We start from the raw sequence: 18297 nt of genomic DNA, 5'->3' as shown, positions 1-18297 counted from the left end.
CATATATGTATGTATGTGTGTGTGTGCATATGTATAGAACAAGCAGGCAAACACAATAATACACACCACGACTCACACTAAACGATTTCTGCTCAATGTCTAGCGCTCGTCGCCAAGCTCACCATCTCACCACGCTCGGAGAGAAACACACAGCAGCTGATAGTGCTGGCACAACATCGGGCACGCCGATTTCTGTAGTTTGAGTTATCTGCTTTAAATGCTGAACACTCTTATTTGTGACTCCGGCACGGATGAACGTGCGGCGCGTAGTTGGCTCTTCGTCTTTGTAGGTTTTGGCTGTTTCCCGCCCAACAAAAAAAAAAAAATAAAATAAAAAAACAAATCAAATTAATATGAAATAATTTGAAATTTCATAACTAGGCAAAGACGACAACAATTACAATTATAGTTACCAAAAATAAGCAGAAACCACAAAATTCCGGTCGGACTAATTTAACAAAAAAAAAATAAAAACAACAAAAAACAAATAGAGAGTACCAAAAATCAATTACAAGTGCAAAAAAATAAAAATAAAATATTTCTTTAACTCGGACACGCCACTAAAAATAAGCAGAAATACAAAATTCTAGACATTTCTCAAAATTCTTTCAATTCCTACGACTAACTCGACTGCAAGTCTGCGAGCAAAGCTTCTCTGCTCAGAAAAAGTGAATGTGAAGTTACGACAAAAAAAAAAACAAATAATAATAATAAATACCGCTACAAGTTGAGACAATTGTTAGCTCCAATTGCGAGTGGCTTCCTCGTGCGAGTGTGTGTATGTGCGTGTGTCTCAAGTACAACGGTGCAAGAGAATAGACGGAGCAGAGCAATAGATGCAGCTTCTTCGCTCTTACGATTCGCTGCTGCAAGCATCATAGAAGCAGCTTCAAAGGGAGCAGCAAGAATTACACTACGCGGCGGCTCAACGTAAAAGTTTTAGTGTGAATACTATTATTACTTATATATATATATTTTTTTTGTCTTGCTAGCAGTCAATTTACACTGCTAATACTTTTTTTCGGGTGTCTATATTTTTTTTTCTGCTGTTCTGTTACGACAATTTCAAGTGTGCAAAAAAAAAAATAAAAAAGAAAGAAAGAAAGGAAAAATAAAAGGCGGAAGCAACAGTTACAAATCTGGATTAAATATTTAATTTCCTCTACGGAACATATACGCAGTTACGGTAAGTTTCGTGTAAGCGAAATCAGTAAAATAGAATTCAAGTGATGTATGTGTGTATGCATCTGCATGTGTATGTGTATGTGTGTATGTAGGTATGTGCATGCATATTGCAATTAGAAGCAATAGAAGAAAACTAGTAAGAAGCAAGTCGAGAGCACGACTGAGAAACACAGACAGACGCACAAACAGACACACTTAAAGCCCTTTCCGTGTGTTGTGTACGCACACACACACGCACACAGGCGACAAATATGCCGGCATTTCTTTAAGTTTGCAGTATCCTTCGTTTTCGCTTTCGCTTGCGTGCGTCTAAGAAAGAGGCAAAAGAGGCACAGACGTCGGGGCGACGCGTCAATATTTAGCAGTTTACCGTTTTGGTCAGTTCTGTGCAAGTGCCAAGTGCTGCTGCGGGAAGAGGGAAGAGCGCAAAGACGAAAAGAGCCCAAGCGATAATCGTGTAACGGTTTTTTGCGCTCGTGCAAAGAATAGAGCAAGCACTCGCAAGAGGGGAAGAGAGATGGATGCGTTGCGATGCGACGAAGAGATCAGCTTTTATCAGTTAACTGTTATTGCGAGTGCGTTTGTGTGCGTGTGTGTGTGTGTGTGTGTATTTGAGACAAAACGACAAAATGCGAAAAAATGCGCGCGTGTTGCCAAGTCATTTAGATCGGAAATCAAATAAAATCAAACAATTTATTTATAATTAAAAGCTGCTCGCATTCGCACTGCTCTGATAACTTCTCTGAACTGCTGTCGACGTCAGCAGCAGCTGCGCCAGCGGCAAAGGGAGCAGCGACTGTTTGTTTGCGTAGTGAAAATGAAAATGAAAATCAAATACAAGACAACACTGGCAGCAATTTTTACAACGTTCTCGCTATGTCGCGTGTCCTGTTCTTTTTCTTTTTCTTCTTCTTCTTCTTCTTCTGTTCTTCGTGCTTTCAAGATGGCGTCTTCGCAAATCGTAAATCGCCTATGTATTTCGCAAGGATGAGCCTGCCGAAGAACGAATCGAAGAAGAAAGCGAATCGAACATGTTGCGTGTGTGTGTTTAGTTAGAAAGTACTAGAATTTTAATTACATAAAGTCGAAGCGTCTCTAAGGGAGATGTGTTTCTGGAACACTCGAACAGAGTTCAGATATGTTCACACTCTAGCACAGGGCACAGGGTATCCGCTAGTCTAGTAAATGTGAAAGATTGCAACGAGCTTGTCCAACACTAGTCTTATGTAGAACATTTGCCAACACTTATTTTCAATATTTCCGTTGTTTCTCTTCGCCTAACCACAGCTTGCAGCTGAAAAACTGTGCTACATCAGGACACCAAGACCATTTGCCAACCCGGACAAGATTATTAAATAAACCAGTCGAAAGATGACGACCGTTTGCAATGGGGGCATTATGACGGGCTGCGACTACGACTATGACGATTGCCCCACCCTTGACGACATCGAGTTGAATGATCTACTTGACTGCGGCATGCCCAACTTGAATGATCTGGCCGACAGGCTGCCCAGCATACAGAACGATGTGGAGCGGATCGCGGCCAATCGGACGCACTCGCTGAGCATCTCGCACCACGACGATTTCGGGGATCTGGACATTAAGCCCGAGATACGCAATGTGGACTGCATGTGGTCCGTGTTCGCCAGCAACATGGCCAATTGCATTGGCGCCAGCAGCAACAGCAGCATACTCAGCAACAAACACAGCAGCAGCAGCAGCAGCAACAACAACAGCAGCAGCAACAACAGCAGCAGCAACAGCAGCAGCAACAACAACAACAACAACAGCAATTCGGCTGCGTCCAGTTATAGCGAGAGCAGCGCTGTGCCGCCAGCCTTTGTTACGGGCAACACGCTGTTAATTAAACGCGAACCGGAGGAAGAGGAAGAGGAGGAGGAGGAGGAGCAGGAGCAGCAAACGAACCAGCGGAACAGCAGCAACAACAACAGCAGCAACAGTAGAAAGTTCAACAGCAACAGTTGCAGGTCAACTGTCAAAGCGACAACAGCAACAACAGCAGCAGCAACAACAGCAACAGCAACAATTGCGATACCAAGTCGAGTGCTCCACATTGAACCGTATATACCGCCGGGCACTTCGCTGCTGCGCAAGAGCAATACGCAGCACAAGCAGCAGCAACTGTTGCAACAACAGCAGCAGCAACGTCTTATCAATATGGCCACAGCCAACAACAGCAGCAACTGCTTTGTGCTGCCGGATGATGAGATGCTGCCGGAATTCCGTCACAATGTGGATCTGCGCGCCTGCGTCATGGGCAGCAACAATATTGCGCTGACGAGCAGCGCCGATGCCATCGATCATCTCAGCCGGGAGCTGCAGAATACGAGCAAGGAGCGCATCGATCTGCCTTATCGGCTCTCGACTGCGCCGCAGTTCAGCGATGTGCTTGAGGTGCTCAATCAGCAATCGGAGCAGTCGGCAGCAGCAAAGGCGGCAGCAGCAGCAGCAGCAGCAGCGTCAGCAGCAGCAGCAGCAACAGTTGTCACACTGTCGCCGCCGGCAACGAATGCGACCAGTTCCGATTGTGATTCAGACGATGGCGATTGCTCCATGCGTAATTCCAGCTGCGGCTCGGCTGCCTCGATCGATTGCAACTATATGCGGCACATAAGCGATCACAGTTATACGCGCTGCAACGAGATGGAGACTAATCTGGACACGCCCTCTGATTCTGGTGAGTAAAACCCTTGAAAGCTATAACACTTTGCTACTGGTATACAAGTGTGCACTGTTATACTGTGCAATACTCTGAATCTACTCTCAATTATGCAGATGCCCTTGCACAGTTATATGTGCATATTACTGTAGTTTGTACTCTAAGCACAGACAAAAGCTATTATTGGCTTTTTTCTATTTTTAGTCTCTGCGAGATATCGATACAACGGCACTCGTCCAATGCATTCACAATTGCATTGCTTGCGCTCTCTCCTCTCTCTCTCGCTCGCTCGCTCGCTCTTGTCTGTCTGTCGATCAACGGCATTAAGTAATGCGAACTCACCTCCACCCTTTATTCTCCTCCCTTGCGCGCACACTTTATAATCTCACCATCCTTTGCCTCGCCCAGACATTCAACTAGTGTTGGTCTGCGCTGCGCTGCTGCTGCGCTGCCGCTGCTTCTGCTGATGTGTGGGCGAACGATGACGCGCCTAAAAATCGATCGCCTACGTCAACAGCAAACGTAGTAAACTTTTGCTGCACGCATTACACACGCCCACATGCTGAGAGCAGCGGCAGCGGCAGAGGCAGCGCACTTTTGCCGGTTGTCGTTTTGATGTTTGTTTTTTGTCTTTTCGGTCTGGCAAAAAGCTTTCATTGATTTTCCTTTACCAGCAGCAAATGCTAACCCCGCCCCCCTCTTTGTATATTTCGTTGGCGCCTTCTAGCCTACGCATTACACAGCGCCACAGTTCTCTCAGTCCCTTAGGTCGTGGTACCCCCCTCCCCCCCTTTTCCACAGCGAGTGATGGCGCGTGGCTTTCATGGCTCATTATGTGCTTTCTCTATATGTATGTGTGTGTGTGTGTGTGTGTGTGTGTGTGTTGATGAGCTGTTCGGCCCGCTGGCCCATGGCGTCATCCTCTCGCACATTGTAGAAAAGCATCCCCAAGCGGCGTCTTGCGCAGTTTGTGTTACGCCCAAAAAGCCATTTCTCTTAAACGAGCGCGCTCGCACTCTCTCTCTCTCTCTCTCTCTCTCTCTCTCGCACTCTCTCTCACTCTTTTATTTTTTTCTGTGTGGCCAACAACCCATGTTTCAAGGATGTCTGCGCTCATGCCACGTGGCGTCATCGCCACCGACACACCCTGCGCCCGCCCGCTCACCCAGGCCGGTTTTTGGTTTTAGTTTATGGGTTCAATGTCTCTTTTCAAAAGCCCCCCCCCCCCCCCCCCCTACCCCCTCCCCCCTCCTCCCTTGCTGCTGCTACCCCTTCATTTGCTGTCAGAATCAAATATATAACAGTCGACAACATACTGAGCTGCCCTCGCAGTAAGAAATCTACATATTTTACTACTACTACTACTACAACTACTACTACTACTACTACAACTACTACTACTACTACCTTTTACTCGCACACAAATGCAACAACAATTTGGCGCGTAAAGCTTTTTCATTCACAAACTGCAGTCCGATGCACACATACTCACACACACACGCACACACACACACACGCACCTACCTACAGCCGCAGACATGAAAGCATGCATGCATGCATGGGCGCAAATCTGGTTCCTTAATTCTTATTGCTTCCCCTGCTTCCACACACCCCCTTAACCCCACACACACACACTTATTATTATTGTTACCTTTTTCGTGATATCTGTCATAATAATAAAATAAAACGCGAAAACAAAAGCAAAACAAAACATGCATACAAGCGCACTCAGATTGCCGTCAAACAGCAACTGACGCGTCGGCTTCGGCGTCTACGCCGGCAAAATTGCACAGGTAGGTCTTTCACTCTCGCTCGCACGCACGCTCTCTCACTCGCTCGCACGCACGCACGCTCTTTCTTGTGTTTAACATGACGCGACGCACTCACTGCCAGCGACAGATTCACAATTGCAGACGGCAGCGACGCCGACGTCGACGTCGCGTTCAGCGACTTTGGTCAATTTATATGAAATACTCTTGCAGCGTACATTAGTTATGTTGTGTGCCGTGCGAAATGAGATATCAACCAATTAATATTTAATAATGAATGATAAGAAAGATAGCGCAATGTACTTATGTAAATAAAGAAACGTTGAAGTGCGTGCCAAGTGCGGGCCACTATTAATACTAGTCGTAAAGGGTATACAGGGTGCGACATGTTCTCTTTGGGATATTCTTCGCTTTAGTTAGGCAGAGAGAGAGCGGGAGAGAGAGAGAAGGCCAAGGCTTGAGTCTTTTTGAGCAGGATTTCATTGCCGAAAATAATTGAAAAAAAGCTGCTTTCGATAACGGCACACACGATTACCGTAATTAGATAGAGATGCGCAAATGACTCTATGCGATAGTTGGTTTAAAATGTGCTTGAATGCCTTACGTTATTAATAAATACTGTTATGTAGTTATACAGTTATAATACTTACGTGTGTGCCTGTTACTAGGCGCATATTATTTCGCTGCCTCTGCCCAATTTCATGTGTGTAAATAGTTTTGTGTGCCTCCGTGTGTGTGTGTGTGTGTGTGTGTGTGTTCAATTATTAGCGAAAAACGCCCACACAATAAACATTTTTTTTTTTTTTTTGGCTCTGATGCTGTTCGACTTCTCTATACACAGACACAGACATGAATGTGTACGCGTTATGTGTATGTGTGTGTGTGTGCGATTGCCAAAAAGTCGCGCGCGCGTGAGACGATAAAAAAAAAAACGCGCAACGTGCGAAAGTCGCTACGAATTGGTTGTTGTTGGTTTTGTTGCCGCCTTTTGCTGATAGCAGCCGTTGGGCAGCGTTGATAATTGAAAACGTAACATAAATATGTATGTATATATGCATGTGTGTGTGTGTGTGTGTGTGTGTGTGTGTGTGTGTGTGTGTGTGTGTGTGTGTGTGTGTGTGTGTGTGTGTGTGCATGAATAGTTTGTCGAAACAAAAGCGTAGACTCAACTTGATACACGCACACACACACGCGCAGTGTTACGCACGACACTTGGCAACAAAAAAAAAATGAAAAAAATGAAAAAAAAAAAGAAGGCAAAATCAAACGCAATTTTAACAAATTTTTGCGTATTCCAATTTGTACGCACAGCAACAGCAACGGCAACAACAATAACTACAACAGCAGGTGCTGCGTGCTGTAGATTAAAAGCTTGTCGCTAAGCGCAAGTGTGCGCGTGACGCGCTTCATTAGCAATTGGACAGACAGAGATTGTAAATGTTAACGCGGGAGGATGCGCTGTAAAGAGAGCGAAGCTGAAGCAAAGAGCTAACTGTTACAGTTCACTTTTGAGCTTTTCGAGTGTTTATCGATCCTCAGTTGCCGCTAGATGTCGCTAGCTTTCCGAATATGCAATACATGCATACATGTGATGCACATGCATGTGATACATACAGTATGTCAATAAAGTGTTTTTACTAACAAAAAAAAACTAATTTTTTGGGTTTAGTTGAAAATAAATGTACCTAAAAGTGAGAATTTTTTTTCAATTCTAATTTATTTCGATTCTATATTTTTCCTAGAACTTAATGGCAAAAAGAATTGTTAAATAACATTACCCAAACATTTTATAAAATTAAAAAACTAAAAACATTCAAATTTTATGCTGTCAATAAAGTGTTTTTACACGAAACTTTATTACTAAATAACAATGTTAAAAAAACAGGAATATTTTTTTTTAATACTTTGTGTGGCTGCCATTAGCGTCACATACAGCCTGCAATCGCCGTTTCATTGAAACAATAAGGTTTTGTATGTATGTTTCTGGAATCTTCTGCCATTCTTCCAGTACAGCAGCTTTTAAATCAGTTTTTGATTTTGGACTCCGCTTTGCGACTTTTTTTTTCAAATATGACCACACATTTTCTATTGGATTCATATCTGGACTTTGTGGTGGAGTGTCTAACACCTTTCCACAGTTGTACAACAGCCAAACTCTTACCATATGAGCTTTATGCTTCGGGTCATTGTCCTGGTAAAATTTAAAAATTGGCTTATTGTCCTCATAGAATCCAAATTTCTGTGCACTACTGACGAGATGTGTCTGTAAAATGCTCAGATATTGTCTAGCATCCATGGTATTCTCAATGAAGGTCAAATCTCCTACACCCTTGCTCGAAATACACCCCCACACCATCACTGATAGTTTTCCGAATTTAACGGTTGGAATAATATTGCGGTTTTCCAACGCTGTTAGTGGCTTTCTCCAGACTCTGGATGGCCCATCGTTGTAGAATAGCATCATCTTGCTTTCGTCACAGAATATGACGTTACTCCAAAAATCGTTCGAACTATTTACATGGACTTGAGCGAACGATAGCCGCTTCAAAATATTCGCCGCCGATAGTAGAGGTTTTTTCCTGGCAACTCGTGATGTGTAGTCATTGGAATTCAGTAATTTTCGGACAGTTTCATGTAACACATCAACACCACTTTCTTCCTTGAACTCCTGAGCAATATCCCTAAGCGAAATTTGTGGATTTTTCTCAATTTTTCTCAGAATTTTTCGCTTATCTCTGTCAGAAATTTTGCAGGGTCGACCACATACTGGCTTTGCCTCTAGCCTATCTTCCTTATTGGCTCTGTTTAATATGTTGTATATCGTTGCTTTTGATAAATTAAACATATCAGCCAGTTCCGAGACTTGACGTCCCATCTGATGGTTATAATACACCAGCTGAGCGACTTCAAAAGTTGTTCTTTTTCCTGGCATTTTATTTTTCATAAAATTAAAGCAAAACGTTATAAATTGCAATAGAAAATGACAAGAAAAGTCGAAGACACAAGAGAAGCCAAAACGCATGGGCCCAAATCTAACGGGATCACCCAAAAGAGAACGGCAAAACAATTTACCGTAGCTGTAAAAACACTTTATTGACAGCATAAAATGTGAATGTTTTTAGTTTTTTAATTTTATAAAATGTTTGGGTAATGTTATTTAACAATTCTTTTTGCCATTAAGTTCTAGGAGAAATATAGAATCGAAATAAATTATAATTGAAAAAAAATTCTCACTTTTAGGTACATTTATTTTCAACTAAACCCAAAAAATTAGTTTTTTTTTGTTAGTAAAAACACTTTATTGACATACTGTATATACATATTATTTACTAACATTATTGCCCCCCCTCTGTTTCTGCTGCTGGCCAGCAGCTGTGTTTAGCATTCGTTCGCGCCTTTGCCTCTTGCTGTTGTTGTAATTGTTGTTTTATTGGCATTTTCGCACCTTTTGCTATGCATACGAAAAAAAAAACAAGAGAAACAGAACTAAACGAACTGATATTGTTGTTGTTGTTGTTGTTGTTGCTATGCGTGTGTTATTTCGAGTACCGAATCCAATTCGAAATAAAAAAGAATGCTAATGAACTGAACGAAGGTCGAATAATCATAAAATAGTGCGTAGAAACCAAAACGAAACAGGAACGGAACGCCAAAAGTTTATGAGAAAAAGCTTGCGTGTGTTGTTGTAGTTGTTGTTGTTGTTGTTGTTGTGTGTATTACCAATTAAATAAAACTAACCAGAAATAGTGCGACGATGCGTGCTGTGTGCAGACAACGTGTGAGAGGGGGCGCACGGTGGCAAAGAGTGTGTATATGTGTGTGTGTGTGTGTGTGTGTGTGTGTCTGTGTGTGTGTGTGTGTGTGTGTGTGCGTGTGTGTGGGAAAATGCTGTTCAACATTCCTTTTACCATATTTAGCTGTCTTTTTTTTTCATTTATTTTTATTTTACTTTCGCTGGGGGCCACAAATTTATGCGTCTGGCTGCGGCAACTTTTAGCGCCAAGTTACAACATTCGCCCAACCCCAACAAAAAAACAAAAAAAATACCACCCAGTAACAACAACGACAACGACAACGACAACACGAAAAGCTTTAACAATGGTCCAAAGGCTGTGACGACGACTAACATTTTTTTTCTTTCGTACTTCTGCTATGCTTGTGCTGCTTCTTGCTTGGCGCGCTGTTGCTAGGCGCGTCTTTTGCTTCCACAAACGCGCCCGCCGCCTGTTGTCTCTCTTTGTGTGTCCGTCTCTCACTCTCTTAGTTCGTGCGGCTCGCTCGCTCGCTCGCTCGCAGGCATTCATTATGCTGCTTATTCGCGCACGTTTAGCAATAAATTGTTATGCTCAAGGTCGACGACGACGGCGACGTCGACGTCAACGGCGTATTGTGCTGCTCTTTACACACGCACTCCCCATGCGCTGCTGCTTTTATTAATTTTTTTCATTTTATTTTACGTTTTTTTTCTTTTTTTTTTTTTTTTGGCAATGACGACGTTGCCGACGCCAACGAGCCTCCCTTTTTGGTTGGACGCGGTCGCGTTCGGCAGTTGTTGTTGCCTTAACTGGAGACGCTGCGTCGTGCACATACACACATGCATATGTACAAATGTACAGATATGCGTATATACGTATAACAGAATGTTGCCAAACTTTAGCCTGGCACGCCAAATACATGTGTATATGAAATGTTGCCAGCGCTGCCCAAAATGTTGCCAGACGCAGTTCATTGTTGTCATTTTCATAATTTATAACGTATGTGTGTGGGTGTGTGTTAGACGCTGGCGCATTGCGGCACTGCCAGTGGGCGGTGCACGCCGACGCCACTCTTCCCCCCCACCCCCCCTACTTTTAACGACTTTTTATGTTTATAGTTTTTGGGGGGTTTCTATTTTTTTTGCTGCTTTTAGATCTGGTGACATTTGTCATTTGAAACAGGGTGAGGCTCCAGGATGACTCATAACGGTGTGTGTGGGGCAGGCGAAGCATGAAATCGCAATTGTTGGTTGCGGCAACAAGTTGCAGTTGCAGACGTTGCAGTTTGAGATGCATTCTTGTTGCCGCCGAGCAAAGCAAAGCGCGCTCGTGGGAAGCAGAAGCAGCAGCAGCAGGCAGGCTGCGACTGCGCAGCGACGGCGCAGCGACGGCGCAGCAAAGACGCTTGCTGTTTATTGCAAGGAAAACCGCAAAACGCGAGACATGTTGCTAACACATGCTGACAGCATAGACACCCCCCCCCCCCCCCTCTACCTCGACCAGTCTTGCAATTGACTTTGGTTAGGCTTTATCCTGCAGTTTGGCAGGCATTGCGCGAGCGTGGGAACACAGTTTTGGCGGCACTGTACGCCCAATGAAATTGTGAGTTTTCTAAGATCAGCAAGATTTCTACGGAACACGAATAATAAACCCATAAACTGATCATATACATATGTATATACACACGTAAATGCACATGTAAATTGTGAATTATTCCAATTCACAATGAAATCATTGTCAAAAGTGTCGTGAAATTCCAGTTGATTCCAATACAGGAATATGAATAAACCACAATAAAAAAAAAAGAAGAAAACAAACAAGTTTTTTTTGAAACTCGTGCTTCTTCTAGTTCTTCCTGTTTTGGTGTTGCCTTCTTTCTTTATTTTCTATGTGACCGAAGAGCGTAAGAAGAGGAAAGCGCAAGCGGAACAAGTAGGAGCGAGAGAGAGAGAGAGAGAGAGGGAGAGAGAGAAGCAATTGAATATAAGAAATGTTATTTAACAATTTACAAGCGTACAACAACATAAACGACCACACCCCCAACCCGATGCGAGGGCGTTGCCATATTGTCGTCAGCTTTGTGTTGTTGCTAGAAATTTATAGAATATTTGTATAAGTATTTTATGAATTTTTGCTGCACAGTGGGCAACAAAGTTTGTGCGAGCACAGACATGACGCCTGTGTACCACTGTATCTTCATTATTTTCAGCGTCTCGTCTCTTTTATAGGCTTGAAATTCCTCATGTGAGAATTACATCATATGCCATTTTTACTTTTATTTCGATTTCAATTTCATTTGCGCGCTTTGTATACAGTTGTGTTTACATTGCTCAATTTTAAAGCTTTTTGCGCCCGTGTATGTGTGTGTGTGTGTGCTTAAGTGGTGTGCAAACGAGACAGAGAGACTGCGTCAGCAGCAGCAGCGGAACAGCTTTTTCGTCTTCATTCTTTCTATCTGCTCTTTATCTCGTGTATTATCAAGAGCAGCGGTAGTAGTTGTAGCCGAGGGCAGCAATGACGTCGATGCCGATGCCGATGCCGACGTCGCTGCCCGCCTGCTGCGCCTGAATTAACATTTGCGTCTGGCTGGCTGGCCGCTTGGTGAAATTGCATGCATACATACATACATATATATATATATATATATACATACGTACGCTGTGCTGCTCTTTCGCTCTCTCACTCTCTAGCTCTTTCGTCTCGAATTGCCGTAAATTATACAATGCACTTGTCATTTGCTGTCCCTTTTGTGCTCTCCTCTGGCGCAGTGCATCTTTCGTTTTTCAATTAAACTCAGTATGCAAATTTTGTAGGGCAAAAGTGTGCGTGTGTTTGTGTTTATCGTTGCTCTTTTGTTGCTCTTCGCTTGCCGCCCACAGGCAACCGGCAGCTGCATAAAAGTTGCGCAACTTATTAAATGCCGTGTGTGTGTGTGTGTGTGTGTGTGCATTTTATTTGCAATTGTAATTAACTACGCCAGCAACAGCAACAAGCTGTTTCCTCTATGCTTTGGCTGGCAATTGTGCTTTATTATTATTATTATTATTATTATTACTATTTTAGCTGGCTGTTGTCTTGATTTGATCTTGGCGCGCTTAGCAACAAAAGTTGCCAAGCTGTCGCTCAGCGCTGTAAACGAGTTTGTCTGGTTTTCGTTGGCGCAACTGCGACGCCAGCAGCGGCAGCGGCAGCGCTACTAAAGCTGCGACAGTGAGCTTATGCATTTGTTTAACTTCTGTTAGCTTTGCCTGCTGCCTAACTCTACACACCACTTCCCCGCTCCCGCTCTATGCATACCCCCTCGTCTGCTGTTCATTGTAATTGCAGTTCGCATAAATTATTTTTGAGAACATTTTCCGGACTTTGACAGTGTTTAAATAGTTGCATTCTCAGTTGATCGATTTGTGCAACGTTTGGAATGTTTATGAGGTGCCGTTTGTGGTGATTGTTGTTGTTGTTCTTCTTCTTCTTCTTGTTGTTGTTGTTGTTGACAACAATTTTTACTTGACGGCCGCCGCCTCCTCGTAAAAATGCAAATCATGCAATGTCGACGCTTGTGTGCGGTCTTTCGTTCTCTTGCACATCTTCGCTTTGAGCTTTTGCGGTGGTCTTTAAAACATAAAAGAGAGAGAGAGAGAGAGAGAAAAAAAAAAAACAAACAAGTGCCAAAAGTGCACAGCAACATTTTGTGCTGTGTCAGCAACATGAAGAGGGACATTGTTGCTGCTGCGGCCACATTCCAATTGATGTTGCTGCGGCTCCAAGTAAAGCAACAACAAAATGGCCGTTGGGCAACATTCTTGCTGGGGTCTCGGGTAAGGTCTGCTGCTTGTCTAGCCAACAGCATGATGATGTTCATCATCATGTTCGGTGGTGGTTGGGTGACTTTTTGTTGTTGTTGTTGTTAAACTTTGCCGCAAAACGTGTATTGATAATGCATGCAATGCGCTTCGCCGCAATTGACTCATGCAACATGTTGCCAAAGGTGGTGGTTGGCCCACTGGGGCAACGCTTGGCTGCCGCTGCCACTCTTCAGTTGCCTCTCGCTCTTGCCTCTTCTCTTTCACCTGGCTTCGATTCGATTTCGTTCACTGCGGTCGCAGTCGCAGTCGCAGTCGCGGTCGCGGTCGCTCGCTCTGCTGCACTGCACTTGGACTTGGACTTGGACTTGAAATGTCGAGCGCGGAACTTGAAGCTTTGCAGCTTGAACTTTGAAGCTCTCTTCCATTAGGTTTTATTTTATTATTTGGGCTTTTTTGCTCGCGCGCATTCTTCGACTTCTTTTGTGGCCAGACAACTCGCCTCGCCGCTCTGCCCGCCGCTTCCTCTCTCCTCTCTCTCTCTCTCTCTCTCCCTCTCTCTCTGATCTTTGTCTTGTGCTCGCTTGCATAGTTGCCAAGGCGACTGTACACATACATGCGAACATGTGTTATCAGTATTTGTGCAAATATTCGTTTGGGACTGTTTGCGGGTGCGATGGAGGGGGGGGGGGGGGGTAGGATTAGTAGCAGCTTGATAAGCTGTAGCAAAAGTTTCTTAATTTCGCATTTTCTTTTTATACGCTTTGTTAATTTCTTTTTTTTCGGCAGTTTTTGTAATTTGATTAAACGCATTCAAAATGGGGCCGGCCCTCAACATTTGATTGCAACAACTGCGGCGTCAGCGTCGACGTCGACGTCACTTGGTTCAATGGACGCGCGCGGCAACGGAAGAGCCAAATTAGCAACGGAAGCTGAAACCCCCCCCCCGCGGTGGTCGCGGGTGGCCACAGATCGCAGCAGAGGAAGTGTAGACTGCGCTCTCTCGCTCTCACTCTCTCTCTCTCTTTCTGTATGCGAAACAGCATATTTGCGTTATACCGTTATCGGCGGCCTTGCCTTCACGCCTTACTTGTGATAATTGTTGTTCTTGCTTTTGCAAAGTGCGTTGCGCAACCCACGCAAAAGCTGCTCAGACAACCAAACTCCACCAGCCCCTGCCCGCCCAACAGCCACCTCCACCTTTAGCTTTCTGCTGTGCGCGGCGTCTGACGTCAAAAGTCAGTATAAGGCGTGGGTGAGTGTGGGGGGGGGGGGTTCTCGCTTTTCATTGTCTGTGCGCAAATCTATTGCTTCCTGAATTCTGATACTGTTGCAAGTGGCGTCGGGCCACATGCCTCGCAACGTTGACACAGTAATCCGCTTTGCGTGGGCCACAACGCACGCCTCCTGCCCCTCCCACCGTGCATAGACACCAACCCACGCAATACACATACGCACCCACACACACACACACACGCACACACATGCACACACAATGACATCATCGTGTTGCTATGCTTTGGGTAGTCATTGAACTGTCGTTGACATTCGCTAGACGTTTGCGGGGCTTGTCTAGTACAATATTTTATTATATTTGATATAAGCTTGTTATTGGCAACTCGTTACTTTTCATTCGTTGCAAGACACTCACTCGTCCAGTTATTTGTTCTTTTTCAATGCCACTCGTTACTATTTTGATCTCGTTATGTGATCATTTAGGGATTCTCTTGCATTCAAATTGAAATTACTCGTCACTCGTCACTCGTTACTTTTCATTCGTTGCAAGACACTCACTCGTCCAGTTATTCGTTCTTTTTCAATTCCACTCGTTACTATTTTGATCTCGTTATGTGATAATTTCGGGTTTCTCCTGCTTTCACATTGAAATTACTCGTCACTCGTTACTCGTTACTTCTCATTCGTTGCAAGGCACTCGTCCAGCTACAAACTATCTATTCAATTTCACTCGCAACTATTTTTTCTCTCGTTATGTTCATTTTTAATGATTCTCTTTTGCATTCAAATTGAAATTACTCGTCACTCGCTACTCGTTACTAATTAGATCTCATTTCGTCTGACTCTCGTTCTCGCTACAGATGAGGAAATCGATGTTGTCTCGCTCAATGACAAGAAATTGCCCACAAATCCATCGGATCGTGATCGACGCGCTCTGCAAACGAATATCGCCTACAAAATCTCGAGTGATGCCCGAATCCTACAATCGAAACGATTCGATCTACCCTATACGCCGGCCAGCAGCAGTCCGGTCAAGTCCGTAGTCAATTCGCGCTACGCCTCGCCATCGAGCACGCCCTATCAGGGCGCTGGCGCTGTGCCGGCCAGCTACTCGCCCGAAAGCCTCTCCCAGAGCAGCAGCAGCAGCAGCAGCAGCAGTAGCAGCAGCAGTAGCATCATCAGCGACTGCACAACGCCGCCGGCAACGATGCTGGATGGCAAGGGGCGCAAGCCCTACTACATGTCCGACTGCACGTCGAGGATGTATTCGAACAAGCGCAGCAATATGATCAGCCTGGTCGCGGCGAAGAAGAGTCGCGTGAAGAAGGTGAACGCTGGCTACGCTCAGCGCCCGTCCAAGTTCCATGATTTGGATGACAAGAGCCCGCTCGACTCGATTGTCACAGGCGGCTCCGGCTCTGGCTCCGGCTCTGGCTCCGGCTCTGGCACTGGCATTGCGAATCCGAGTTCCAGTGCGAACAGATACAGCAACAATGGCAACAACAGCAGCAACATGCTGAAGCGCCAGCTCAGCATAGACGAGGCGGACACGATCGAGAAGCGCAATCTGCACAACGATATGGAACGTCAGCGGCGCATCGGGCTCAAGAATCTGTTCGAGGCGCTGAAGACGCAGATACCCAATATACGGGACAAGGAGCGTGCACCCAAGGTCAACATATTGCGCGAGGCGGCCAAGCTCTGCGAGCATCTCACCAGCGAGGAGCGCGACCTCAGCCTCAAGCGCCAGCTCCTGAAGGCGAAGCTCAAGCAGCAGCAGGAGCTGCTCGCCCGACTGCGTCTGAGCAAGAGTGCAGCTGAATGATGATAGCGGTAGCCGTAAGTGGTGGGTAAAGGGTAAACGGGGGGTGATCATCATTGTGGATATGGTTGGGGGAAAGCCGTCGAGGGGGGGAGGGCAAATAAATAAGGAGGGACATAAGGTTACAACGCGTTTGCAAGCGATCCCGGCCCACATGAATATATATACATATATATATTGAAAGAAAGAAGAAAAGGTAGAGGATAAGGATAAGGAAAAGGATAAGGAAAAGAGGAAAAGCAAAATAACCGATATGATGATGATGATGATGATGATGATGATGACCATATGAAAAAGTGTTGCACACAAAAGTTACACGATAATTCTTTTAAGTGTATTTTGACGTAGGCTCACAGAAGCATTTTTGAACTTCAATATCAGTTTTTAGTATTAGCCAGTAGAGCGTACGAACGATCGATCGAACCAAGTCTCGATGTTGATAATAACAATAACAATAACAATAATAATAACAATAATAATAATAATCATAACAATAATGCTAATGCTAATGATAATGATAATGATAATACAAATAATAACAACACTGATAACAACAACAATGATAATGATAATGATAATGATAAAGATAAAGATGACGATGCTGTTAGATGTAACAATTTTTTTTTTGTTTTTTTTTTTTTTTTAAATTTGCTGCTTAAAAAACACATCTATGCACCGGATGCTATAAACAAACGATCGTCGAATAGAATAGTTAAACAAAATAAGAAAAAAAAACAAATAATATATATATATAATATATATATATATATATAACCTACGCGTACATGTTACTAGACGTGCTTTTTTGAAAGCTTTCAGCTTTGGCTTTATATACTGCTCTATATAGCTCACACACACACACACACACACATATATATACATATGCTTACATATATATATGTGTATGTATATATAGAGATATGGATATGGATATGCATATATGTTTAGGTGTATCTGTAAGATAGTGATTTAAATTGGATTTCTTTAATGTGATATTTTTTGATTTGATTTTGAAGCAAGCAAAATGCAAGTTGGAAGCAAAACTAAAACTATAAACGAAATGTTGATAATTAAGAATAGAATTAGGAGGGAAACGCCGGAAATGGTTTTGTTCAATCCATTTTTGCCCCAAGCAAATCCTCTTTTCTCTTTATCCTATTTTGTACATATGCTTAGGATCTTAGTTTCTATTTACTTAACCATGAATTGAATAACAACAAAAAAAAAAAAAAGAGAACAACAAGGACAAGACAAACAAACGGAGAAAACAAAAAAAGAAAAAAAAAACAACAAAAAAAAACTAGAAAAAAAAAACGGAAACGGAAACGGAAAACAGACAAAGTTGCAACGAACGAGCCACTAAAAAGAAAACCAAAACAACACGAACATGTTATACAAAAGAGAAGAATATGCGCGAAATGGGAGTGCAGGCGGTCAGAGAGAGAAGGAGCGAAGGAGAGAGAGTGAGAGAGAGGGCGAGAGCTGGCAGCATGGTCGCCATTTTGTGCGAATGTCAGAGCGAGAGCGAGAGCGAGAGAGAAGGAAAGAAGAGCGAATATAAGAGTCAAAACACGCAGCGATAGCTTAAGAAGATAGCTAGCGAGAGCACGAGAAAGAAGAAGAGTAGAAAGAGAAGGAAGAGAAAGAAGAGAAGGAGTAGAATTGAGCGCGATTTTTGAAGCAGCGCCAAAATGAGAGCAAATGAAATGCAAACTCTATAAAAAAAAAAAAACAAAAAACACAACAAAAAAAAAAAGAAGAAATACAATTTATACATATTAAGGTAAAATAGAGTTATATATATATATATATGCATAGTGTATACACATATATAGATCTTATATATATATATATATATAGAACTTATATCTTTTATACAATTAGCTGCATAGTTCTTTCTGTTTTTTTTTTCACGATCAACAACGACATATATATATATATATATATGTATATATATATCCTTAGCTAGCAGAACGACGACGACGAGAACGTCTCAAATAACACGTTACAAATTCACCGATCTTTGTTAGATCCATAATGGCTATATATC

The 18297-nt window shown here is 43.4% G+C and overlaps 1 protein-coding gene across 1 annotated transcript; it reads left to right on the top strand.

Moving 5' to 3' along the window:
* Positions 1 to 221: 221 nt before the first annotated feature.
* On the top strand, positions 222 to 17789 carry LOC6631934 (myc protein-like). The gene is made up of 3 exons (XM_002055445.4): positions 222 to 1186; positions 2473 to 3883; positions 15286 to 17789. Exons 2-3 carry the CDS (start codon positions 2557 to 2559, stop codon positions 16248 to 16250), a joined length of 2292 nt encoding a protein of 763 aa, XP_002055481.3. The 5' UTR covers positions 222 to 1186; positions 2473 to 2556; the 3' UTR covers positions 16251 to 17789.
* The last annotated feature ends 508 nt before the right edge of the window (positions 17790 to 18297 follow it).

This window comes from Drosophila virilis, unplaced genomic scaffold, assembly GCF_030788295.1.
Source record: "Drosophila virilis strain 15010-1051.87 unplaced genomic scaffold, Dvir_AGI_RSII-ME tig00000338, whole genome shotgun sequence".
In the NCBI taxonomy this organism is placed as follows: domain Eukaryota; kingdom Metazoa; phylum Arthropoda; class Insecta; order Diptera; family Drosophilidae; genus Drosophila; species Drosophila virilis.
This window is presented reverse-complemented; position numbering and strand designations above follow the sequence as displayed.

Excerpts from the sequence above, each read along its gene's own strand:
- LOC6631934 (XM_002055445.4), top strand. The coding sequence starts at position 2,557 with ATGACGACCGTTTGCAATGGGGGCATTATGACGGGCTGCGACTACGAC. Across the intron at positions 3,884-15,285 it reads GGACACGCCCTCTGATTCTG|ATGAGGAAATCGATGTTGTC; the intron begins GTGAGTAAAACC and ends TTCTCGCTACAG.